General features: G+C 37.4%; 2 protein-coding genes across 9 annotated transcripts in view; one reads left to right on the top strand and one right to left on the bottom strand.

Annotated features, from left to right (window-relative positions):
* The window catches only part of guk1a (guanylate kinase 1a), a 20,544-nt gene extending 16,808 nt beyond the window's left edge, over positions 1-3,736 (top strand). For all 6 annotated transcript variants that reach the window (XM_077247262.1, XM_077247177.1, XM_077247356.1 and 3 more), the window contains one exon: positions 1,676-3,736. In XM_077247262.1, coding sequence (XP_077103377.1) covers positions 1,676-1,711 — 36 coding nt within the window. In that variant the 3' untranslated portion in view covers positions 1,712-3,736. The remainder of the gene's footprint in view (positions 1-1,675) is intronic.
* ipp (intracisternal A particle-promoted polypeptide) lies at positions 3,666-26,776 on the bottom strand. 3 transcript variants are annotated; one of them, XR_013209577.1, is made up of 11 exons: positions 26,642-26,776; positions 14,182-14,554; positions 11,895-12,106; positions 10,958-11,177; positions 9,364-9,519; positions 8,530-8,697; positions 7,277-7,414; positions 6,913-7,035; positions 5,329-5,549; positions 4,735-5,239; positions 3,666-4,420 (listed from the first exon to the last, which is right to left on the bottom strand). XR_013209577.1 is itself a non-coding variant. In XM_077247127.1 (11 exons), exons 2-11 carry the CDS (start codon positions 25,764-25,766, stop codon positions 5,015-5,017), a joined length of 1,905 nt encoding a protein of 634 aa, XP_077103242.1. In that variant the 5' UTR covers positions 25,767-25,797; positions 26,642-26,720; the 3' UTR covers positions 3,666-5,014. The 3 variants fall into 3 exon arrangements, 2 of the variants coding, with proteins under 2 accessions (XP_077103242.1, XP_077103251.1); XM_077247127.1 differs by adding an exon at positions 25,698-25,797 and having other exon boundaries at positions 3,666-5,239; positions 26,642-26,720; XM_077247136.1 differs by having other exon boundaries at positions 3,666-5,239.

Below are 26,776 nucleotides of genomic sequence, written 5' to 3'. Positions count from 1 at the left end.
ATTGCGCCAGAACGCCCAACACACACCAGCTTATTGGTGGAAGGAAGACAATTAGCGTGTGTGTGTGTATATATATATATATATATGTATAAATATGAGAGAGAGAGAGAGAGAGAGAGAGATGATTAGGAGGCCATTGGGCAGATTTGGCCTGGACGCTAGGGTTACACCCCTACTCTTTCGAAAGACATCCTGAGATTTTTAATGAATCTCAGGTTTAACGAGGTTTGAACCTCGGTTTAACGTCTTACCTGGAGGACGGTGCTTGTTTCAGTATAGTGTCCCCATCACTATACTGGGGTATTAGGACCCACACAGACCACAGGCTGAGCGCCCCCTGCTGGCCTCACTAACACCTCTTCCAGCAGCAACACAGTTTTCCCAGGAGTCTCCCATCCAGGTACTGACTCGGCTCAACCCTGCTTAGCTTCAGTGGGCGAGCAGTCTTGGTCTACAGGGTGATACGGCTGCTGGCCATAATAGGGCCTTTAGAGACATTTAAGTTATAACCAATTCTTTAACTTGAATTTCCTTCGGGATTACTAAAGTATTAATCATCATCAACTTTATTTTGGATATCTTTGAAACGCTCTCAATTAGATTTGCTCAATCCAATTGCATAATTTAGCAAAAAATATGTTTTATTATAGAACACTATTATTAATAATAATAATTATTATTATTATTTTATTAGAATAATATTATTATTATTATTATTATTAAAAAAATCCATAAAACTTTCAAGGGTTGTCAAAGTTGACTGTATCAGCATTTCTGCAGCACCGGGTATATTTGGTACCCACTGATGCCTGCTTTCAAACTCTCACGTTCGTGTTTGTTTCTCTGAGGCTCAAAGGTTTTTATTTACAGCGTGTTTTACAAGTGTAAAAAAAAAAGTCTCCTTGTAGCCAATCACAATCAAATCTGTTGAGCACATGAACGCAATAGCCAATCAGAGGTGCTAGTCAATAAGTTAGTCACTCAACACCGCTGAAAACGCACAAAAAGGTTTTGTTTTGTTCAACGCGAGTCCTTACCTTATAAGTATATACAGTGTACTGAGCAGAATGAAAAACTTCAAAGTTTCTGGATTAACAACTGTATTTTAATATGTGATTGAATCGGAAACTGAAATGATTGACAGTGATAACCAATGGACGAATCAAAATTCAACAATTGTTTTTAAGTACTTATTTAACAGTTTTTGCTCTGGTTTTGAAATTTGGACTGAGAACCGGTATTGGTACTGATTACTGTAATTTTGTACAACCCTAGTACTTTCTATCTTCTATTCTTTGCAACTACATCACCTTAAATTAAAGTGTTCCTGTGGTTCCTGCTCTGATTACTCCCGTCTATAACGGCCACCCAAACACCAAACCCGACACTGGGACTGGGGGATTCTGGGTTGAGTGACAGTTAAATTAATGGAAAATTTAGACATTTTTGAACATAATTGAATTTATAGTAATGGAAATCTAATTCATAGACACCACCTGTATTTATAATCCCAGTGTACTGCAAAATCGCCATACGGTTACATCCCTTTACCTCCTATTACATCATTTAAACATCCCTCTCGTGTATTCCTTTATCTGTATAACACCTAGTTTTATCTTTAGAGTTTCATGTGAAAATATTTCAATTCCACTCAAGTCTTCTCTTCTTTTAACAGGAAATCCAAAAGGTCAGAGACGCCAACAAATCCTAGAAGAGAACACACTTGCCAACAACAGCGACCTCTCCATTCTCTTCCAGCTTCCAGTTTTCAGATCTGAACATTCCACCCAGGGAAGACTTTATGAAGTTCGGTCAATACTCCAACAAAGCTGAATGTAAATATATATTCATGACTAAAAGGTGCAGACTAATATGTTCCATGTTCTGTATGTTATTTTGACCAAGTATGTTACTTAATTTCAGGGCTAAAGCTAAAAAACACATATGATTCAACCAAGAAACACTCTAAAACTCTCAAGGCCTTGTCTTTGAAACAGTTTCTGTTTTTATTTTGTATAATGAAGGAAGATGGATATATCTTGGCTATATTGATTGCTATATCTATTTGGTATTGATATATCGAACGAGCATGTTCACTAATTTTTTGTTTTTCTTTTAAGATAACTTAGAGCTTTTGTCTTAGTTGCTGCTGTGTACACTCTGGATAAGCAGCTTTCTGTTTGCGATATTTAAACATTCTAGCTATTATCTATCTGCACATATGGGCAGGGTGTTACACCTCCTTTTATTCATGTAATAGCATCTGAACATTTGACATTGCAAAAGTCAAGCAAAACTTATTTTCTTAACTAATTCTTAAAAAATGGTAATGGTTGCTTCTCATATGCTGGTGTCTTGAATTGCATAATCATGTTTTACATACACATTACATGCATATTGCTCATATTATAGTGAGATATTGTCCTTTTTTAACAAAATGAGATCAGTTTATTTTATAAAGTTCAAGGAAATATAGGTGTGATTTGGTACTTTTAGTGTAAGGCAGCTCATAAACACAGCCACAGTAAGTTTAGGACACACACGCTTTGTCTTATACAGCTGGTCTTTAACAGGTCTTCAGATTGCTCCAGATATTCTAAACTGTCCCTCTAAAAACATAAAAGTAAAACATTGTTTTAAAATCTGAAAAAAAAATGTATTGTCGATTTGTTTACACCCTTGTTTATTATCAGTCGAAAATTTTATTTTTAAAACTTATTTTTACACGAGTAAATACATTGATAGAAATATTTCTTTCCTTACCATATGTCAAATATCATGAACTATGTGATTCCAGTTTACCTGATATAATATTAAAACATAATAGATTGACTTTTAAAATGCGTTCTTGTATTTTTTCTGTTGAGCACATACTCTGTGACTACAGTTCAGCAGAAGAGAGCATTCGTTTCTCCCAAACCTTCAAAGTACTATGTGTGACTTATCCATCGAGTGTGAAAACAATGTAATATAATGTAAATTGTGGTGTATACACATACATGAAGATTATCAAATGGGAAAAAAAGGTTTTCTTAAAATGGCACCATTTGAAATAATCGTAGGAAGCCAAATTACCAGACACCTGCTGTTCATGAAATGGAGAAAGATCCTGTGTATGTTGCGAAAACAACTGCTAATAATTTGGTTTTTGCATATACAAGTTGACAGATTATTTTTTATGTCTCTAGGGTCTTACAAAACTGCAGAACCTATTTCAGTTTTATTTAATTCCTTGGTGCATCTTAAACATTTTGTTGAAAGAGACCTGTCAAACATTTGTGGTGTATATGAAATCTGAGAATGCATTTAATCTTTTAAATGTATAAACCAAATGTCACTTTTCTATTTTATTCTAAATCTTTGTACACGTACAGTGCTGGTGTAATAAAATATACTATTAGAGTGAAATATATGACTGACTAGTTGTCAATAGAAGTTTACATTGTGATGTATATATTTGCAACTACAAAAATACAAACTGATCATAAAATAACATTTAAATTCCAATTTACACTGTGCTTATAGTTGTACTAATAGTTAAGGAAGTTAAACCTTCATTTTGGCCTGATATTACAGTAGGTCTGTGTCTGTAGAATCACAATTCATTAATATCTTTTGTGAATGTACAGTATGTGATGGCCATTGAGTCAGATATGACAGTCTTACAGGAGTGGAAAACTATTTCGTTTTATTCCAGGATCTTTTAATGAAATATTAAAGCTCTCTGCTGAACAAATTCTAGTGCTTCAATTTATTAATTTTTTTTTTTTACAGCAATCAAGCAGATTTCCACAAGCTTAAGATCGTGAGAAACAAAGGTACAATACAAAAGTGCAAAATGTAACAAATAAAACATTTTAAAAAGAGGCAAATGTGAAACTGAACAAAAGAAGCAAGTTAAAATGCACATCAAAAACACTGAGATGATAATAACACCACAAACAACTTTACGCAATGGACCTCGAATGGCATAGGTGAACTGAGTGACCTTTTGATGAATGCTCATGATCTCAAAACCATGGAAGCTCGTTTACGCCACAAAATGAAAAATAAAGGTAAATGCGACTTTTTATCTTGTGAGGAAAAAAGTCAGAATTGTGAGTTTACATCCCGCAATTCTGACTTCACAGAATTGCATAATATAAAGTCTCGACTGTGTGTTATAAAGACAGAATTGCATAATATAAAGTTGCATTTGGGAGAAATAAACTCAAATTCTGACTTTTTTCTCAGAACTGAGAACGCAATTGTGAAATATAAAGTCGCAATTGCGTGTTTTAGAGTCAGAATTGTGAGATATAATTATAAACTCCATAAAGTTTTTTTTTTCCTTAGAATTGGATTTTATATCTCACAATTCTGAGAAAAGATGTCAGAATTGCAAGATATAGTCTCAATTGCGAGAAATAAACTTAAAATCCTAACGCAATTGCGAGATATAAAGTCAGAATTGCGGGAAAAGGTCAGAATAGCAATTCTGATTTTATAACATGCAATTGCGAGTTTATATCTCGCAATTCTGACTTTATATCTCGCAATTCTGATTTTATATCTCGCAATTCTGACTTTATATCTCGCAATTCTGACTTTATATCTCGCAATTCTGACTTTATATCTCGCAATTCTGACTTTATATCTCGCAATTGCGTGTTAGAATTTCAAGTTTATTTCTCACAATTGAGACTTTATATCATGCAATTCTGAGGAATAAAGTCCAAATCGTGAGATGTAAACTCGCAATTGTGAGATAAAAAAAAACGCAATTATCTTTTAAAATGTTTTATTCTGTGGCGGAAACCATCTCGCATACAAAACACAAGAGGTGTAAAAAAAAAAAAAAAAAAAAAGATACACCTTGATGCTTCACTCCCAAACATGCCTTCTCAAGTTCACAGGTTTACATATGAGATCTAAACCAGGTGTCCTTCTTAACTCGTTTAAAAAGTATAATAAATTAGACACTGTAAAATCTGTTAGAAGAGTGGAGTTGAGTGAATTGTGCTGGTTGTGAATATCAGAGCACGGCTACACCTCCATCACAGCGGCTTGTGATCATGTTGCCGATCTCGGTCCATGTGTCCAGGTGCGGGTCATAGATTTCCACCGAGTCTACAGTAACCGGTGCTGAAAAGTCCCGGCTAGTGGTCCGACCACCCACCGCATATAACAAACCATTAACAGCCGCCACTGTTACCCCAGCGCGCGGGACGGCCATCGACGCCACCTCCACCCATTTCTCCTATAAGAACAGAGCCATACACGGCATTAAAAGGAGAAACATTTGCATAAAGGGTCGACTTGATAAACCAGACTTTATGGAATCCTAACCTCCTCAAGGCAATACTTTTCCACAGTGTCCAGTGACCCCAGGGCCTCGTTCCAGCCTCCTACAGCGTAGATGCAGTTATTGAGACTCGCTACGCCCACGTACGCCCGTCGGGTCACCATGACAGGCAGGGCGCTCCAGCGGCGAGAGATTGGGTCGTACACCTCAGCCGAGCGCAGCTCCGTTCCCTCATCACTGATGCCACCAATCACATAGATGAAGCCTGGAACATTCACACACCATACTGAAGAAGACTAGAGCCTGCATACACGTTTTCCCATACTTCCACAGTGCATTTTAGCACTTCTGGATGCATCGTCCAGAAGTCAATGGAGTTTCGGTTAAATGCCTGAAATAAGATCTGTGTTGAAGACAAGCTCAAGATAGGTTCAGGCTTTATTCTACAATATTAAATACATCAGTAATTGTGATTCAAAAAAAAAAAAATTCTTGCAAACTATTCTAATTCAAACTTTCAAGGACAATGTTTTTTAAATAATGAGTTTGGTGCTGGTAATGTCATATAACGGTGGTGTAGTTCGTTAATTATCTATGTTTAGCTTCAGCTTATTGTATTTAGGCTTCGAAATTCATAAAAGTTCTCTTCATTTGTGAAGATTATCATTAACACTAGTTTATGATTCTTAAACATTTTGTTCGTCACAGAACTTATTTTCTGCAATAATCCAAAAGCAAATGGCAAAAAATCCTATTGGGTTTTTGTTGAGGGTTGATGCAAACTTCCTACAAAAATATGTAATCACTGCAGCGCTTTATTATGGAAGATTGTTTCCCCACAGAGTAAAACATTTTAAAAGATAATTGCGACTTTTTTATCTCACAATTGTGAGTTTATATCTCACAATTCTGACTGTATTTCTCAGAATTGCGTGATATAAAGTCCCAATTAAGAGATATGAACTCACAGTTGCAAGTTATAAAGTTGCAATATAAACGTATAAACTTGCAATTCTGACTTTAAAACTTTATATCATGCAATTCTGAGATAAAAATTGCGATGGAAACAAGCTTCCAAACTTTATAGTTATGTCCAGTTTGTGAATGTATCATTCTTTTCTATCCGTTCTTTTAGTGGACTTTTTCATTTTAAACAGTTTGCAAATGTGTCACAATTCAAATTTTTTTCCATCATCATTTGACATTTCTCTCCTCAAACTCTGAAACTACTGGTCATACAATGCGCAGTGTTTCTGTGACGGACCAAAGCACATGAGAATGAGGCACACGTTTGGGTTTCTGTTGTTGAGTGTCAAGCCTTAACATTCTAACACTGCATCGTTTCACACTGCAAGTTTGCCACCGCAATGACCAAAAGTTGTGCTAACCCTGCTGTGGAGTACAGAGAGTGAAAAGACTTTTTGATGAAAGAAGAGGTATAAAATAGAAGTGAAGAATCATGCACAATTAAGCCACGTAAAAGTATTCCCATTTCATCTGATGTTGATTTTAATGCTACACTTCTTAAAATAAAAAGGTTTATAAAACAAAGTGGATGTTCAGGTCAAATATATTTAACCTTTAAAAGTCATTTATTGGTCATCAATATGGTTCAGTTATCCATGTACCTTGCAGCTCACAGCAGCCGAAATAATATCGAGGAACAGCCAAGCTCCCAATAATCTCCCATTTATTTTCTGCTGGGTCATATCGTTCCATGGTCTTCCCAATTTCCGAGCCAATCCAGCCTCCTGAAACAATAAACATTTACATGTATGCATTTGGCAGACACTTTTAACCCTCAATTTGTACATTTTATCAGTTCATGCACTGCTAGGGAACCCATGACCTTGGAGTTGCCAGAGCTAAGCTGAACTACAGGAATGTTGCTAGACGCGTTCATGCAAATCACATGATGTTATAGTGAAACCGAACAAAACCCTGAAGAGAGCAGGAGACTCGCCCTGCCAGAAAGAGTATACATTTGCATACCGAGTGCATAAAGAGCTCCATGACAGGAACAGACTCCAACCCCACAGCGTGGATAGGTCAGAGACGCCACTGCCGCCCACTGCTTGGTCACTGGGTCGTACCGCTCCGTGCAGTCGAAGATCATCGAGTCTTTTTCTCCTGTGCAATACAAGATGGCTGCATGTTTACCATTGTCTCCTAAAATTATATTCTAAATATAAATTTCAGTAGATTGCTATGTGGTTATGCTAGGTTGCTTTATGTGATGGCTTAATAGCCGAACAGCATACTCCCATATTCTCATATTCTGGCATTTAATGATACCTATAAGTCATTCTAATTCTATGAGAATACTGAAGTCCACACCACATTTATAACGATAACAACAGGAAGGAATGATATCATTGGAATCACTTTCAAAACTATTTTTTACCCCCAGCTGACAAACGATAAAGTCACTGACAGCCAATCAGAATCCACCTTACTTAAAAGAGCTTGAGCATTTTAAATGACAGAAAACATAATTGCAGCACATGCTTATAATATACAGAATGTTACAGTTATTGATTTTGGTGTGAACGGGCCTTCAGTTTTTTTATTCGTTTTCTCAAGTACAAGTTAGTAGTAGAAATATTGATGTTTGACATTTTAGTAGAGATACTGATGCTTGCTTTTAAAGTCCCCCTGTGGTGAAAACCAAGTGTTTAATGTTGTTTATATGTCTATATGGTGTTTTTAATATTCTTTAAGACAAGCCATGTGTAAATTCATAAAATTCATTGCTGAGTATTTTCTCCTGCAGTGAATCAAAGACGGTCTCAAAAAAGCGGTATTTGACGTGATTTAAAAAAAAACTTTAAATATGTAATTTTGGTGTTTTAAGAGATAAAATTATTGACTACAGGGGGACTTTAAAAATTATACACACTATATGGGCAAAAGTATTGGAGTTTTAATCAGACACATTGCCACAGTTATAAAATCAAGCACCTAGGCATGCTCTCTGCATTTACAAACATTTATGAAAAAAATGGGTCTTTCTGAAAAGCTCAGTGAATTCAAGTGTGGTACTGTGATAGGATGCCACCTTTGCAATAAGTCAGTTAGTAAAATTTCATCCCTGCGAGATAGATTTCATAGGCGGTGCAGCCAAGAAGTTATTTTTGCATGGGCCCTAATATTGATGAGGCAACACAATAGAAAAAAACACAAAAAATAAACCCACACAAGACATTTTTGCACGAGGCAACACAACAGAATAAACCCACACTTACCCCCAACTACATATATCATGCCTTCCAACACCGCCACCCCGAGTCCACTGCGGGCCTGATGCAGGGAAGACACGGTGGTCCAGTACTGACTGAACGAATCGAAGCGCTCAACACAACTCAAAGCCCGACTGTCACTCCATCGGCCGCCCTGCAGGCGCGTGTAGCCACCTATAGACAGAAGAAGAAGTTGAATTGGATGAACATGACTAAAGGCTAGAATGCACTACATGACTTTTGCCCAGATTTACAGTCTGGAAGAGTCAACGATAGTAAGCTGTCAGTGTCCTGGTAGCAGGACATTTGGCATACTTTTTTCCCAGCACTTATTTTAATAAGCCTCAAAAATTTGTTATCATTTGGACCCTTAAACACTCAAAATTCCTCCCGTGAAAACCAGGTTAAAACTGGACCTTGCATTGTCATGAAGACAGTACTTTTACTTAACCATCCTTAATTTTTGTGATATCAACTTTGGAACTTGGTTTTTCTGGGATAGTTTGTTTTGTTTTTGAGTCCAAATTATTTAGTAAGATATATATTTTGTATAATAACATGAGTTTAGTATATTTGCTTTACAGTAAACTTTTTTTAAAGAACTTCTGCAATAATCTGCTGAGTGTCTTCTTTAAAAAATAAATAAATAAAGACGAGCCTTAGGTCTGTATTCCAAAGCATTCATGAATTACTAAATAAATAATAAAGTAATAAAAAAAAAAAGTTCATACTCAATAGACAGTTAACAGGTTAAAATCTGTTTTGATTTGAAAACTCTGTAGTGTATTCCAGCCTTAAGACGAATATCACAGCTGCACACTGGCAGTTGAGTTTACGTACCAATGGCATAGAGGTACTTGCGGGCTTTTCTCCTGGGCCGGGTCTTGGTCGTTTGCAGAAGGCTGAAATGTTTGCTCTCTTTAGGGGACTTGTTGACTTCAGTGTACTCTCTCAGAAGGGTTTGCAAGGCAACCCGCAAACTGAATTCAGAAATACCTGTGAGGGAAAGTCTCATCACCAATGTGTACACAAAAACAAACATAATAAAACAAATAATTCCAGCTCTAAAGTATGACAAATGAGCCACATTTGTTGTAAAATAAACAAGATACGCACACCTGCACATTCATTCAATTCTGTATCGATAATGAACTTCACATTATTTACTGCACTGCATTATTTTATTTCCGTTTATACAACAGTTCTTTCTGGTTCTCGAATCTGATTGGCCGAGAGCATTTTCCAGCTGTGCGATATTCCCCCAGTATCAGCTCTCTGACCGTTTCACTGTTAGTATCACACCGCTTGCGGTGACTGTCATGGCGGTCGAGCAAATCCACCAATGTTTTTTTTTTTTTTACAAATACTACTGTTGTTGTGTCACGGAATGTAGTTTTGAGAGTATTTTAGGTGAGAATGTAGTTATTTAGACTCAAATATGTGACTCATATACAAACATAATGCCTATTTTACAATTTATTTTAGAGTTAAACATGAAGTATAATAAATTTAGGGTATATCAAACGGGCAATCTTTGGTCTGATTACAATCGCTAGAGCGCCTCTTGAGATGAGGGGAGTGAGGTTTACACACACAGCTCTTACTGGCCTACTCTTATTGTTTTAAAACATTTTATTATGCATAATTTTTATGCTCTTAAATCCTCTTAAAATGTCTATTTAACATTTTGAAATACCATTGCATGTGAATAGATATTTTTCTTTCCTTTTATTATTTGACAGAATATTTTATTCAGGTTATTATTCATAATAAGTGTATTTTTTTATTTATCATTTGTGTTTACATGCATTACTGCTGCCACTCAAATCTGTAACAGTGACTTGACTACGGTAACCGTAGCTATACTTTCAGTCAGAAAAGTATAGAAGTTTAGTTCCACAATTTTGACTTTTTTTCTCAGAATTGCGTGATATAAACTTGCAATGCAAGTTTTTAAGTCAGAATTGCATGATATAAAGTCGTAATTTGGTGTTATATAGTCAGAATTGTGTGTGATATTTTTCTCCTCAGAATTGGACTTTTTAACTCATAATTGCAAGTTTATATATCACAATTCTGAGAAAAGAGGTCACAATTGTAAGATTAAAAAAAAATCGCAATTATCTTTTACTTTTTTTTTTCAATGGCGGAAACAAGCAAAGACATCTCTCATCTGTTTAAATTGAAATGTCTTTCTGTAAATTATAACCTTTGCTTATGTCAGACAATGTGAAAGTTTCTTCCTATTAAATCTAATAAGAAATCTATGGAAGCTGCCACGGAATAAAAAAAATTTAAAAGGCAATTGCGAATTTTTATCTCACTGTTTATATCACGCAATTCTGAGAAAATAAGTCCGAAATGTGAGATAAAAATGATGAGTTTCATTCATTAGTGTGTCGCAGTCATCTGAATCCCAGTCTCTCTAGCTCACCCTCGATGTACTTGTAGAGTCTCTGTGGAGACAGCAGAGCGAAGCGCACAGGCTCCAGAACTTCCACCACATGCTTCTTCCGGTGGGGCACGTCCTGGTGCAGCCAGTCCATAGCAGCCGTGAACACTTGATACTCGTCTTCAATCCTCAGCTCCTCACTGCGGAGCAACTTCACCAGCTGATCTTTAGACAAGCTGGAGAACTCTTCTGAGGAGCGAACCTGACACCAGACCGAGCACAGGATTTTTTTTAACACATGAGGTTTTGATTGGTTCTCAAAACAGTCATGGAAGCTGGTCTTTGGAGAACATCAGTGGACAGTACTTAAAAAAGTAAGTCATTTAACTGGGTGACTTTCTATACGTTAAAAACCCTCCTGTGCTGTTGGGGACAGTTTGACCTGCATTCAATTTTCCAACCGCTTGAAACGCTGGTAATTTTGAGACATTTTCACATTTAGGGTCATGAATGTGCATGCAAATTTTTTACACGTAGAAGGCTGAATAAATGTTGGCAACATCAATTGTTTTAGGGGTCAAATTGGTCCACCATTAGTTGACTACTCCATTCAATTTGCCAAAAATCAACACTTTGAATAAAATAACCCTAACAGAAAAAAGGCGAAAAGATAATCTTTCATGTAGCATGTCAAAAAATTAAATATACATGAGAAATAATTAATTTATTCTCAAAATGTAAGTCTCATATTGTGATTCATTCAAGGAGAATTTATGTTTTTTTTCCCGTCTATTTGAGTTTCTCCATGCTGTGAGGCGACAGTGATACCCACTGAGCCCTTACAATACTCATCCAGAAACAACTCTACCATTACAAAAAACACTCTCTTTTCAGTCTGAATCAGGGTCAAAAGAAACAGAGAAGAAAGAACACAATCCTGAGGATATTTAAAACAGAAAACTTGAGTCAATGAACCCACCTCTAGAAAGTGGCAGTGGATGTAGTCTTCAGTAAACTTTAACAGCTCTATACAGGCGATCTGCTCCAAAAAGCGATAGATCCCCACACAGTTGGACGGGTCCATGTGAGCCCGGAGGAATTCTCCACAGATATCCACCACCTCACTCAACTGCAGCATGTCTGCAGCCACCATCAGCTCCTGCACAGTGTCCACCGTCACGTCAATGCAGCCTGTCAGGAGCAGAAGAAGGCCTTCTTGAAATATGTTTAGCATTCATATACTTGGGAAACTGTGTGAAAATAGCTAGACAACATAGGATAACACAAATAGTTTGTTTGTTTGTTCAAATTGAGTTTTTACATTAGACTATTACACACTATTTAACAGAAAAGTCTTTATCCGGAGAAATTTACAGTGTACTTTTTACAGGTCCGGTCCCCATGGACATAACACTTATGTAAGGTTTTAAAATGTATTTTTAATAAAAACTCTAAAACTGATTAACTTTCCATTGATTAAAACCAGCAAAAAACAATAAACTGTTCTTCAAAGACAGCGGGCATAATGAAGCATACAATTGCCTGATATTAAAAAAATGATGTGTGATCCTTTGGAATGTCCGCTGGGTGTAAATGATCCGGTTCCAGTGATTACTTGATGAAGAAAATTGTGTCTTTTTCATGTAGTTTGCTTGCAAAGCATTGATCCCATTCATTGTAGCATTTGTTGATTATGTACGACAGGATTCCTCATCGCATACTGTCTGAGTATGTACAACATTTGAATTTGAATTTACTTTGCGACCGAAAAAAGTATGTTATTTAGAGTAGGAATATGGTTAGTATGAAAGAAATTCGGACGCACTATATCCGCAATGTTGTCACTGCCACATGAACTACCAGCGACAGTTAGGTCGCTTCGCTTCCATCCGTAAATCTCCTCCCGTGGCCTCATGGGATAGTCAAGTGTCTATGACACTTCAGAATCTCGGGGGAAGTGTAGGTCGTCCGGGAACTTTTCGCCTACTGTTTTTTTAATTCTGTGTATTTGGAGATACTACTCTTTTGGCGTGCTGTTTATATAGTAGGGAAGTATTCGATTTCAGAAGCAGCGATTGCAGTGTGAAATGTGTTTTGACCGTTTACTGTAAAATTTATGGACGTAGTGTCCGTGACATCACCCGTAGGTTTCTGAAGAGCATTTTGAACATAGACATAATAAATACATGTATTTATTATGTCTATGTTTTTGAAGCCCAAAGTGGGCGGAGCCGGCCGTCGCCATCTTGGAAGCGCATCACTCCCAGATAAACAAAAGTGGGCAAAGAGGCGGGATTAGCTGATGTGACGTGACGCTAACAGACAGCAGACAAACGGCTAGTTGTGACATCAGCGGCAATCCACCTGTCACTCAAGTGGCCACGCCCTTAATTATGCACAACTTTAAGGCTTAATATAATTTAAACGGATGAGTTATAAAATAATTCACCTCCCTCACAGTTGTCATGAAGGGCAAAATTAGCTATACAGACCAAAACCACTTTTTGCACCAGACTGTAAACATATTTTTTTTTTTCTGCTGTAAATTTGGGCATTTTAACATGGGGGTCTATGGGATTGACTCTCTTTTGAAGCATGTCTCTAACGGCCAGTCGATGAATTGCAGTTTAAGTCACTTCCATGTTGGATTCAAGAGAGAGACTGGAAGGTCGCCGCTTGGTTTTGACTGGAAATTCCATCGGCGACGATCAGCAGCCAATGAGAGAGCAAGATCCAGGACAAGGAAAAGTTCAGGGGGAGGAGTCATAAACCTGAAACTGAACATCAGCAAGCATGGCTTATCCTTCATATTCTTCTCTTTTTTTGCTGCAAATCAGTGCACAGACAACTTGGCCCGCAAGCGTTTTGTGGGATACCGTTTTTAACAGGAAGAAATCAAGTCTCGCACGAGAACTCAAGTATCACGCATGATTTCACGTTATTTTCTTTGTCACTTCTCACATGTGTTTGGTTGTGAAACGTAGGCTAGTTTGTAGAAGAGAGAGTTGTTGCGGTTCTTCCATTCAATAGACTGTATTGTCGTGCGAGAAGAACAGCGATCCGAGGACTTTAAAATCATGCAGTGTGTGTACCCGGCATACATCAATAATAGCACACCTCTTCTCAAAAAGTTGGATGATTTGAGGTATCGTTCACTTAACAGGTTGAGTTTATGACTTCTGGGTAGTAGAGGTTTGTTGAAATTATTAATACTAATAGTGACGATGGTCATTAGCATACATACAACAGATATGATTCTAACATACCAGTGTAAATAAATCCCAGGAGAATTTCAAAGACGTCAGCCTCCACTCCAGCAATGCGCACCTCCTCCTCGTGGGCTTCACTCATTCCTCCAGAGAACAGAGCAGTGAAATACGGGCCGCTGGCAGCCAGCACCAGCTTATGGACCCCAAACACCCGTCCGCCTACCAGCAGTCGCACGTCGCAGAAGTCAGAAAGCAGACGCATCTTGTTCATCTGGGCTAGCAGGAGACCAGCATGTCTGTCTGAGGAGTAAATCCCACGATCACTCGCTGCCCCAGGTTCATCTCCAGCCACAGAGCGGCGAGTAGATGGAAGAGATGGACCAGCGGAGGACATGATGATTCCAGCTGGGCACCACAACAATGCTTTTACCTAAAGCACATAAACAGACACTTTTAATAATGCTGTAGCTGACTTTCTCATCCAAACCCCCTCACAGTACCCTTATTACAGACACAATTAAACAGAAAATGCCTAAGTTTATTTACTTTGTATATTGTATTTGATCATGTTTTATAAATTAGTTTTTTTATATATGAGCCATGCTGAAAAAAAAATTCAAACCTAAAATGGAGCGTAAACAACCATATAATCAACTGATTCAACAGACTACCCAGCAAGCATTAGCCGTCATATCACCGTATAGGTTAACTATAGACCTGATAAAGTCCAGCTATGAGTAACCCACTTGTAGACAAAATAACCTTGTATTTGGTTACATGTCAAAAATAACTTGCATTCCATCATGTAAGCAAAGTAAACAGTGATTACAAGGTGTTTGGTTTCATTTCTTCAGTCATTTCAGTTCTTTGTTATCTAATTGATGTCTAGTCTATTCTTGGGCGAATAGGCGATGGTATAGACGTCTATTAAATATTCACTGAAAGCCCAGATTTTGCCTCGTATAGCCTAGACGTCTGGGCTGTGTTTGGACGGCTATTAGACGTCTTTTAAACGCAAAGTTGCTTGAAAAGATTGAATTTAGGCTTTTATTCACATATAAACCTTCATCATGCACACATCAGTTGTGTTGAGCTTCTGTTTATGTCCACCGATCATTGTTTAAATGTGATTAAAAACCTAAATTAAATCTGTTCGTCACATAAAGCAATTATCTCTTCGAGCAATTCGAACTAAACCTATCAATTCATATGGAGTAGTTTTATGATCTAATTTTTATGAACTTTTTTAAGAATCAAAGTAATAGTTGCATAGCTGTCAATGGAGGGACAGAAAGCTCTCAGATTTCATCAAAAAGATCTTCATTTGAGTTCCGAAGATGAAAGAAACGACATAATGGTGAGTAATCAATGAAAAAATGTTAAATTCTTGGGAGAACTATCCCTTTAACAAAATAAAAGGGATCATTAAAATTGTGTTATTTTTAGGGCCCAAGTCCCGAAGTGGCTGTGGCCCCTATTGTATATGTTAGTTTTCTTCATCTTTATTATTATTTCTTCCCTTATGACAGCTCTATGAACGGAACATAGGAAAATGATGAAAATTGGCACACTTATTGTGATGATAATGAATAGTAATCTGGCCAGCTTTGAGGTCTACAGCACTACCACCAGTTCAAAAATGTACTTTTCAAAAGGTTATAACTTTGGAACCCTTTGTTCTAGAAAATATTATGTAGTTCACCTGATTACTCTCTTTATGCTGATCACATTCAATAGTTAATGTTAAGACTCCACCCATTACAGTGGTGGCCATTTTGAAAACTACAGTTTTTCATTTTTTCATTACCCCACCAACAAATGTTGTCGAATTTTGTCAAAAAGCTGATCAGATGCTCTTTGAACCGAGCTGCACAGAAATGACTGAACAGATTTTTAATATTTATCTTTGTTCAAAAATGATGATGTCGCGAACTAAACGATGTTGACCCAAAAATTTAATCAGAAGCCTGTATCTCTGCAAAACTTTGATCAATCGAAACGAAACTCTGTAAGCTTCATCATAGCCATGATCTGAGGGTCCATGCGAAATTTGGGAACATTTTTCATGATATTTGAAAAATGCTTATTTTTGCTCATAACTTTTGAACAGTTTGTCAGAAAACAAAAGATTCTTTGTGTCATGCCTATTAAGTGGATACCGATTTTGCCAGAATCGGACAAACCATCACTTGTACTTTTGTTATATTTGTCGTCAATTGAATTATCTTTTAAACGATTTGACTTATCGGCACAAAATTAGGTAGGGATCATCAACAGCATGACCCGAAGGTACTTGGAAAGTTCGACCTCAGCGCCACATAATGTTTAAGAGATATAAGGATTGTTACGTACACTAAAGTACATGGAGGGGGTTAGTCTGTTTTGTGTTTCAGATTCCATTGGACGAACAGCTGTCTTTCTTCATCATGGAAGATGATGCTCTGGTTCACGCTGCCTTTCACCATACCTGTTTAAATACGTGTATCTCCTCCATTAGGGCAGCATTTTGCTCGATTTCTTGTTTGACAACATGCTATAGCTAGAGTTTGTTATATATGTGGGACCAAAACTTGACCGATACATTCTATGTTATTATTTTGGATGTAAAGTGTACGGTTGCGTTTGTTCTGTCTCTCTTCTCAAGTCGTCCCATTGTGTTTAAGTCAAGCGTCATACATTGTGCACCACATAGGAACGACCAGTTGTATTAGACACACCAGGTTTACGAAAGAGTGCCACCCCTTATATGTTTTGTTTATTCAACTTTTCTGCAGTATCGTTACACCAATACCAGCACCACATTCTTGCTATATCCGAAGGTGTATTGACACACACCCGCCTCCAGTGCTTGTTGTGCGCATAATTTTAGTCATTCCCGTGGTTTTTGTGCTCACACCAAAAGCGCGTACACCACGGCTCTATATAACTGGCACACACATAAAACTGCATCTGAAACAGCTTTCAAGTACAAAATTGACTTTTTCATGGCTTATTGTGCTTAAACGATCAAATACATACAAATGTATGTCAAAATGCCCACCTTGCCGAATATTCAGGTAAATACAGCCAGTTGTAGAACGTAAATAGTTGAGAGAAAACGCATGTTGTGTAATAGTAAATCTGTGCGTTAGCTCTTAAAGTGACAGCAGCCTAATAAACCTGCTGCTGTCTGTCATGTCAATCAAAGAACAAAACAGAAAATAATTCGCTGCTCTTGACTGAATAACTTTTGTAACTTAAATTGAAAGCATTAATCTGTATTTATTTTTTACAATGGAAACTATCACTGTTAGTTTACATTTGATTACTTTAAAGGTATTGTAGGTAGAAATCCCCAAAAATACTTTTTTCCAATTTTTTTCAAACTGTCTTTATATATCAATGCATAATTAAAATGTAAGTACTCTGGAAAATAAATTATAAAAATCGAGTGTCTGTAGTTCTCTCAGGACTGTAATAAACACAGCTCATTATTCCAACCGGGACGAAAGAAATGATTGGCTGGGGCGACTGTCACTCTCCCTCGCTACCATGGATACCACCTCTGCTGATACAGGAGGAGCCCAAATGCGCGCACCCGTTTGAAAAGGAACGGAAGCTAGTAATAACAAACAATTATGGCAGAGAAAGAACAGTCACAATTCTCAGTAACGTTACCTGCATATAGAGGCAGCGAAGTCAAACGAGTTAAAAAAAGGAAGACAGTATTTGAAAAGGCTATGAACAAAAAGTCTTTGGATAAATAAAGAAATCATAAGAGAGTCGGCGTGGCTTTCCAGCGTCGGCTACTACTGAGTGATCTCAAGGGGCTGAAAAGTGACTCCATGATGGCTTTATTTCTGCTGGACAGGTAATCTTGCTGTTTTCATTTTGATGGCATTTATTTTTTCATGAAGCATGTATCACTAGCACACCTAACAACCTAATATTAGCTACCTAACGTTACGTAGCATAACTAACGGTACTGGCTTAGCTATGACAGTGTAACTTTGGTGTCGACTAGTATAACGTTACTGTTAGTGAGCCAGGGTTGAGACGATAAATAAGCAATAGGCCTATCTGCAGTCGAAAGCTGTTTTATTTAATTTCGCCGAATCTAACTTTAGGTTAAAAAGTTTAGGGGATCTATTTTTATACCTAGCTTTACCCTCTGCCTAAACGGTGTTCCTATTTTCACCGTGAACTCTACTCCGTTTTTTCACGTTTGGTTTGTTGTTATATGCTCTACATATGTTTACATATGTCTTTATGTTGTATCTGTATGTGCTATACAATATATGTTGTGTGTGTGTGTGTGTTATATTATCTTGGGTCTGCAATGCAGTTGTGAGAAGGTGTTTGAGTGTATGTCATTCAGTTTATCTGTAAACAATCTTATGTTATGAATCTTACAAATTCACCTTCATCACAGTGTAACTGATAGTAACGGCAAACGTGTATCAATGAAGCTATTTATAGCTTTGCCTTATATTGAGTTTGATTCCGTTACGAGCTAGTAAAATATTTTAAACTTTACAAGTATCGTTATGCGAGCTGGATAGTGAGTACTAACAGCCATGTTAATTGTTTATATTCATACTGATAAAGTTAGTTATTTTATTACTTGTGATTCTGACATGATGTCACTAAAGCTGGTAAACACGTCCGACTCTTCCAGCTGAGCGAATGGCCGGGATCGCGCGTTCATTTGTTTTGGGGGCGTGGCTTTGGAAGGAGCCGAGTAGGGAGGGAGTGGGAGTTAATGGAATAATGAGCTGTGTTTATTACAGTCCTGAGAGAACTACAGACACTCGATTTTTATAATTTCTTTTCCAGAGTACTAACATTTTAATTATGCATTGATATATAAAGACAGTTTAAACAAATTTTGACAAAAAGTATTTTTGTGGATTTCTACCTACAATACCTTTAAAGGCAGGGTAGGTAGAATTCCCCAAAAATACTTTTTTCCAAATTTGTTCAAACTGTCTTTATATATCAATGCATAATTAAAATGTAAGTAATCTGGAAAAGAAATTATAAAAATCGAGTGTCTGTAGTCCTCTCAGGACTGCAATAAACACAGCTCATTATTCTATTAACTCCCACCCCCTCCCTTCTCAGCTCCTTCCAAAGCCACGCCCCCAAAACACATGAACGCGCGATCCCAGCCGTTCGCTCAGCTGGAAGAGTCGGATGCGTTTACCAGCACCGAGCAGAGAGGAGCGCAGTGCATGTAGTATCATGTCAGAATCACAAGTAATAAAATAACTACAGTGTTTCCCCTACAATGTATTCAGCAGCGGCGCAGCGCCGCCCCTGGATTTTCAGCGCCGCTACAAAATCTTTCAATGATCAGCAATATCACGACATTCACTTCATTGACTTACCTAAAAACACTGTCATGGCGACCGGAGGCGCTGCATGCGGTGGCTCTGAATCCCCTTTTTAACAAAGAGGAAAGAGCCACATATGGAAATATTTCCGATTAGACTAATGTCACGTTGCCATAAGGGGCCGTTCACATAGCACGTTTTTTGCGCGTGCAAATTCATTATTTCAAATGCGGCCGGCGCGCTCGTTTTTTCAAGCGCGCCTCTGTTCATGGTTGCATAGCAACGACAGACGCCACGGGAGAGCAAGCGCTTGTGGAAAGGAGAAAGCGGTACGAACTGCGCTCTCCATGAAGACGAGGAAGTATCACCTACTGCTCATAGTCCTGATAGTTAACGTTAAATCATATTTAATTTTTCAGATGAGTCTACTAAACTTGTTGGTGTCCTTCAGAAATCATTCTAATATGATGATACGTGATGCTCTTTTTTTTTTTTTTTTTTTTTAAGATTCTTTGATTAATAAAAAGTTAAAAAGAACATCATGTAATAATATTTCACTATATTAGGCTATTGTTTTTTCTGTATTTTTGATTAAATAAATGCAGGCTAGATGAGCATAAGACTTCTTGCAAAAACAAAAAAATACCCCCACAATATCATTCAATTACCAAAGCGCCTTAGAGATCTTCTATAAAAAGCCCAGAAAAAATAAGTGCTCACAGATTGGGTGTGGCCTTTCCCATTACGATAACATTTTCAATAAATTGTAAATAATCTTTTTCTGGGTTGTGCCGTTTCATTTTTCCCCTAAACAATTTCTACACTGAAAAAATTTTGGAGTAGGATTTACTTGAAAAAAGCTAGGCAACTTTTTCCACTCAGAAAATGCTAGTAAATTTACAAAGATTTGCCAAGTAAAAACCTAAACATATTTATCAGTAGCTTTAATTACAAATCTTTAATTTAAAATTTACTTGGAATATGGAATTAAGCAAACTTTACTTAACCTAGTTAAGTGAAAGTAACAAAGAAAATAAGTAATTTTAACTTGGCTAGTAAAAGGTTGATAAATATCAATTTAGTTGAAATTTCCTTTACATTACATTTCATTCAAACAATTTTATTGAATTATACCAGTCATTTATAGTATGTGTTTTACTTAGAGTATCTAAGTAATTTATACTTCATCATGTCAGATGTTAAGCATAATGTGAATGCAAAGACCTCAATACTTGGTAGACAATACACAATGACGGTAACATTTGATGGATCGTTTTTGTGTTTGAATGTGTCATTTTGAGCAGAAAATTTACTCGAAATGCCACAAAATGGCAAGTTACTAAATCCTGACAACAAAAGCAATGATACAGTGTAAATACTGCTGGAAACCAGTGAAAAATGAACCTCATTAATATTTCAAGGTCCAGTGCATGATGGGAACCCCAGTGTCAGAAAAGTTGAGTAATTTTTACTTAATTTTATTGAGTTGATATTTACGCTTTCATTTCTACTCGCTTGAATTAAGTACTGATATGGAATTTACTTAGTTTTTTTTTATTCTTGCATGAACTAACTTTTTCTTGTAAATTACATTGGTTTTTTTCAGTAGTATTTACCTTACCAAAAAATCATTTTTTACAGTGTACCAAGCTGAAAATGAAGACAAAAGAAAACATGAACAATCCTGTCTAAAATTATAAAATGAAGGTTTCTGTTTGTGACTGCAGTTCAAGGTACGTGCTGCAATAATCATGCCTTGAATCAGTTGATGGTATGTCATATTTGTTTTTCTCAAAATGTCCATTTCTATCCACAAAATTTGCCAGAAGTCATGGTTTAAGGGGTTATTTAAAAAAAAAAAATCTTCCAGGGTGCATGCCCCCGGACCCCACCACGCGCGGCTTGGTAACAACCTCGGGCACATAACAGCACCGCTGCTGGAAAAATTTCTAGGGGAAACACTGAACTAACTTTATCAGTATGAATTTAAACAATTAACATGGCTGTTAGTACTCACTATCAAGCTCGCATATCGATACTGGTAAAGTTTTAAATATTTTACTAGCTCGTAACCGAATCAAACTCAATACAAGGCAAAGCTATAAATAGCTTCATTGATATACGTTTGCCGTTACTATCAGTTACACTGAGATGAAGGTGAATTTTTAAGACTCATAACATATACAGGTGTTTTGCATGTAAGAGCTTCCACAATGAAAGCACTGTTGGCTCTGATGAGGACTACACTCCGGAGACAAGTACAGCATCGTCGGCTCAAGGACTATGGGGGTAGAATTGTTGCATTATTCCAAATAAATAGATTATGATCCACAAATAAATGTAAAGAGATTCACAAAAATATAACAAATTCACAAATAAATAGATTAAGATCCACAAATAAATGTAAAGAGTTCACAAAAAAATATAAAACTCACAAATAAATAAAATTAGCTTTGCAAATAAAAATATATATTTACAAATGTGTTTTATGCCACAAACACAACTCGGCCTGGTATTTATTTTGGTGAACCGTTTTCTGTGCATTTGTAAACCCCCCCCCCCACGCATTTGTGGATATTGAAACACTTCTAGCGTCGACGTGCAGACAAATCCACGAATAAGTGGACTCCACCCACCGTTTACCTAAGCCAATCAGATAACGGCCACATTGAGCTGACCAATCGTAGCACGTTCTCGCTACAACCAATCACGTTAGGCTTTATACTCAGGGCGAGAACTGGATCTGATTAATTTTGCAGATATTATCGACACCCCTGAAAGCATCTGTAATGGGAGCTTCATTCAAATTAGCTGTTTGTGTGGTTAAAACACCCCGTTTCCAAAAGATTGTTGGAGTTTACGGCTTCTTTATATTTATTATTCTTTATTATTAACTCAGGATTACACACAAATGATCATCACATCCTGAGCATCATAACCCACTCTAGCGGAGTCAAGCGGCGCGTCAAAAGCAAATAGCCGATTATCTTCCCTGTCGTAGCAGTTTCAAATCATGTAAAACTAACATGTTTGCAATGTTAACACATTTTGCCCATGACGTCTGTTTTCTTGCCTGAAGATACAGGTCCTTCTCAAAAAATGAGCATATGGTGATAAAGTTCATTATTTTCCATAATGTAATGATAAAAATTAAACTTTCCTATATTTTAGATTCATTGCACACCAACTGAAATATTTCAGGTCTTTTATTGTTTTAATACTGATGATTTTGGCATACAGCTCATGAAAACCAAAATCTCAAAAAATTAGCATATCATGAAAAGGGTCTCTAAACGAGCTATTAACCTAATCATCTGAATCAACTAATTAACTCTAAACACCTGCAAAAGATTCCTGAGGCTTTTAAAAACTCCCAGCCTGTTTCATTACTCAAAACCGCAATCATGGGTAAGACTGCCGACCTGACTGCTGTCCAGAAGGCCATCATTGACACCCTCAAGCAAGAGGGTAAGACACAGAAAGAAATTTCTGAACAAATAGGCTGTTCCCAGAGTGCTGTATCAAGGCACCTCAGTGGGAAGTCTGTGGGAAGGAAAAAGTGTGGCAAAAAACGCTGCACAACGAGAAGAGGTGACCGGACCCTGAGGAAGATTGTGGAGAAGGACCGATTCCAGACCTTGGGGGACCTGTGGAAGCAGTGGACTGAGTCTGGAGTAGAAACATCCAGAGCCACCGTGCACAGGCGTGTGCAGGAAATGGGCTACAGGTGCCGCATTCCCCAGGTGAAGCCACTTTTGAACCAGAAACAGCGGCAGAAGCGCCTGACCTGGGCTACAGAGAAGCAGCACTGGACTGTTGCTCAGTGGTCCAAAGTACTTTTTTAGGATGAAAGCAAATTTTGCATGTCATTCGGAAATCAAGGTGCCAGAGTCTGGAGGAAGACTGGGGAGAAGGAAATGCCAAAATGCCTGAAGTCCAGTGTCAAGTACCCACAGTCAGTGATGGTCTGGGGTGCCATGTCAGCTGCTGGTGTTGGTCCACTGTGTTTTATCAAGGGCAGGGTCAATGCAGCTAGCTATCAGGAGATTTTGGAGCACTTCATGCTTCCATCTGCTGAAAAGCTTTATGGAGAAGATTTCATTTTTCAACACAACCTGGCACCTGCTCACAGTGCCAAAACCACTGGTAAATGGTTTACTGACCATGGTATTACTGTGCTCAATTGGCCTGCCAACTCTCCTGACCTGAACCCCATAGAGAATCTGTGGGATATTGTGAAGAGAAAGTTGAGAGACGCAAGACCCAACACTCTGGATGAGCTTAAGGCCGCTATCAAAGCATCCTGGGCCTCCATAACACCTCAGCAGTGCCACAGGCTGATTGCCTCCATGCCACGCCGCATTGAAGCAGTCATTTCTGCAAAAGGATTCCCGACCAAGTATTGAGTGCATAACTGAACATAATTATTTAAAGGTTGACTTTTTTTGTATTAAAAACACTTATTTTATTGGTCGGATGAAATATTCTAATTTTTTGAGATAGGAATTTTGGGTTTTTATGAGCTGTATGCCAAAATCATCTTCATTTGATGATCATCACCATTTCAGTTGGTGTGCAATGAATCTAAAATATATGAAAGTTTAATTTTTATCATTACATTATGAAAAAAAATGAACTTTATCACAATATGCTAATTTTTTGAGAAGGACCTGTATATGACGTATAATCTTCTTTATTGACTATGCTGGATACATGAAAATTCATAACTCGTGATAGTGTCTACTGGACGCGGTGCAGCGCGACACGATGATTCACTGATAGTAAACGGATGCCTGTTCTTCTTCTGAAGTAGCCTAGCGGCTACACACAACTACTGAGGACATCATTTGCACATTTGCTCCTTTGTCCAATGTAGAAAGCCTCACACGGGGTAGACACGATGTAATATATTACAAAACGGATGATTTTGTCTTTTAAAGCACAATCGTTGTGACAAATAGCTACCTATAGGACATAAATATTATGTAGAATACAAAATATCAGCCCAAATGACCATCACTGAAGGTGTAACAGCGTGTAGGCTAATGAGGTTTTGAGTGGATAATGCAATGCTGAAAAAATTTCCATAAATATTGGATGCTGTAAGTAACTTTTACAATACAATATTATTAAGTCTGATTCATATGAAATATTATTTGTGTGATCAAGCGTTTTAACGGATACATTCAAATCGCTTGTCTGCTGGGCATTTCACTTTTAAATGCATGTTATATATTTAATCATTAGATTAATTGTAGCGAGAACGTACTACGATTGGTCAGCTCAATGTGGCCGTTATCTGATTGCCTTGAGTAAACGGTGGGTGGAGTCCACTTATTCGTGGATTTGTCTGCACGTCGACGCTCGAAGTGTTTCAATATCCACAAATGCGTGAGGGGATTTACAAATGCACAGGAACCGATTCACAAATGCGTGAGGGGGTCTACAAATGCACAGAAAACGGTTCACAAATAAATGCCAAGCAGAGTTGTGTTTGTGGTATAAACAACATTTGTAAATATATTTTTTATTTGCAAATCTCATTCAATTTATTTGTGAGTTTTATAATTCTTTGTGAAACTCTTTACATTTATTTGTGGATCTTAATCTATTTATTAGTGAATTTGATATATTTTTGTGGATCTCTTTACATTTATTCATGGATCATAATCTATTTATTTGGAATAATGCAACAATTCTACCGCCATAAAGGACAGGTCCGGGGTCGAGGGCGAAGCAGAGGAGGTCGTGCTAGGTATTGCTTATTTATCGTCTCAACCCTGGCTCACTAACAGTGACGTTATACCAGTCGACACCAAAGTTACACTGTCATAGCTAAGCCAGTCTAACGTTAGTCATGCTATATTAGGTAGCTACGTGTGCTAGTGATACATGCTTCATGAAAAAATAAATGCCATCAAAATGAAAACAGCAAGATTACCTGTCCTGTCATTTTTGTAAATGTAGTTCAAATAAAGCCTCCCTTTGCTGTGTGTAAGCTATTACAACAAAATTGCGGTGGTGAAATTATTACGTAGTATGGCTGGTTTCCCCGTGAACTAAAGATTGTTGGTTCGATTCCTGCGTGGTGAAACTTTATAAAAGAGTGTTTTGTTATGTCACTTCAATTCCTTTGTTATCTGGGTAAGCATTGTACTAATCTTTCTTCCTCTTGGGTTAACAGATTAATGTGTTTTTGCTGTTTTTTATTCTGTGATCAGTCATATAAACTTCTTTTCATTTTAAATTCATTCTCACCTGAACTACTGAAGCTCGGTAGTAAGGTGAATATGTGTCTTCCAAGCGGAGCGTGGTAGTAAGTAACATTCACCTGATCTGAAAGTTGTGGTTTCGATTCCTGCGTGGTGCAACATTATAAAAGTGAGTGTATTGTTGTAATTTCGACTCCTTTGTAATCCAGATAAGCATTGTACTCCTATTGTTCCTTCTTGGATTAGAAATGCTTTTTTATTCATTCATTTTTATGTTTTTGTGATAGTTCTTTCCAACAGACTGTATGATTTTGAGATCCATATTTTCATAATGTGGACAATGGAGGGACTCAAACACAACTATTACAAAAGGTAAAAACATTCCCTGTTGCTCAAGACAGTGAAATAATTAATTAATGCATTAAGGGGACATATTCTGCGAGGAGTATGTAAACTTACGTGCAGAACTGTATTGTTATGAACATTATCTAAAAAAAAAATTTGAGGTGGACATTTGTGGTGTGCTATAGCCCAATAAAAAGCTAATTTGATGGGTGTAACCGAAGAAACCCCAACCTGTTGTAGTTTAGTTTGGGCTGGGCTGTATTGTGCTGTGTTTTAGCTGTCATGCTGCTGTGAACTGATCACAGGAACAACCAGTCGAACCTGCAACCTTTCAGTGCTCAGACCAGATGTTTAACAAATGAGCCACACCTCCTCCGTGAAATCATGAAAGCTAGAAGCTGAAATCATGAAAGCTGATCATCCTGGACTCCGGTGTGTACTGAAATGTCCATGTTCCTCTGATAGATTTAACGTTATAGCAGCTTGGCATCTAAAATACAGCCCAGCCCAAAACCACAACAAACATCAACATTAGATGCTCAAACTGCAACACGCCCGAAAATCAAAAGCTCAGTTCAACAGGTAGAAAACAGTTAAGAGTGCAGGGCGATTTCCTCTGCTCAATGGACGTATAAGCCTACTTACATTTTAATTTCGTTATTTTCTCCACTTCGTTTATCCATATGATCATAGACCGACTTCCGCATGGGCATCGAGTTTTCCTGCATCGGCATTTCAGTCTTCCAAACCGATCTGAAACATCCAAATATGCACAGGAAT

The sequence above is a fragment of the Siphateles boraxobius genome, unplaced genomic scaffold (genome assembly GCF_051911475.1).
Source record: "Siphateles boraxobius isolate OS27281-9 unplaced genomic scaffold, OSU_SipBor_1 1, whole genome shotgun sequence".
Classification (NCBI taxonomy): Eukaryota; Metazoa; Chordata; class Actinopteri; order Cypriniformes; family Leuciscidae; genus Siphateles; species Siphateles boraxobius.
The sequence above is the reverse complement of the archived record's forward strand: the minus strand, read 5'-3'. Positions and strand labels throughout refer to the sequence as shown.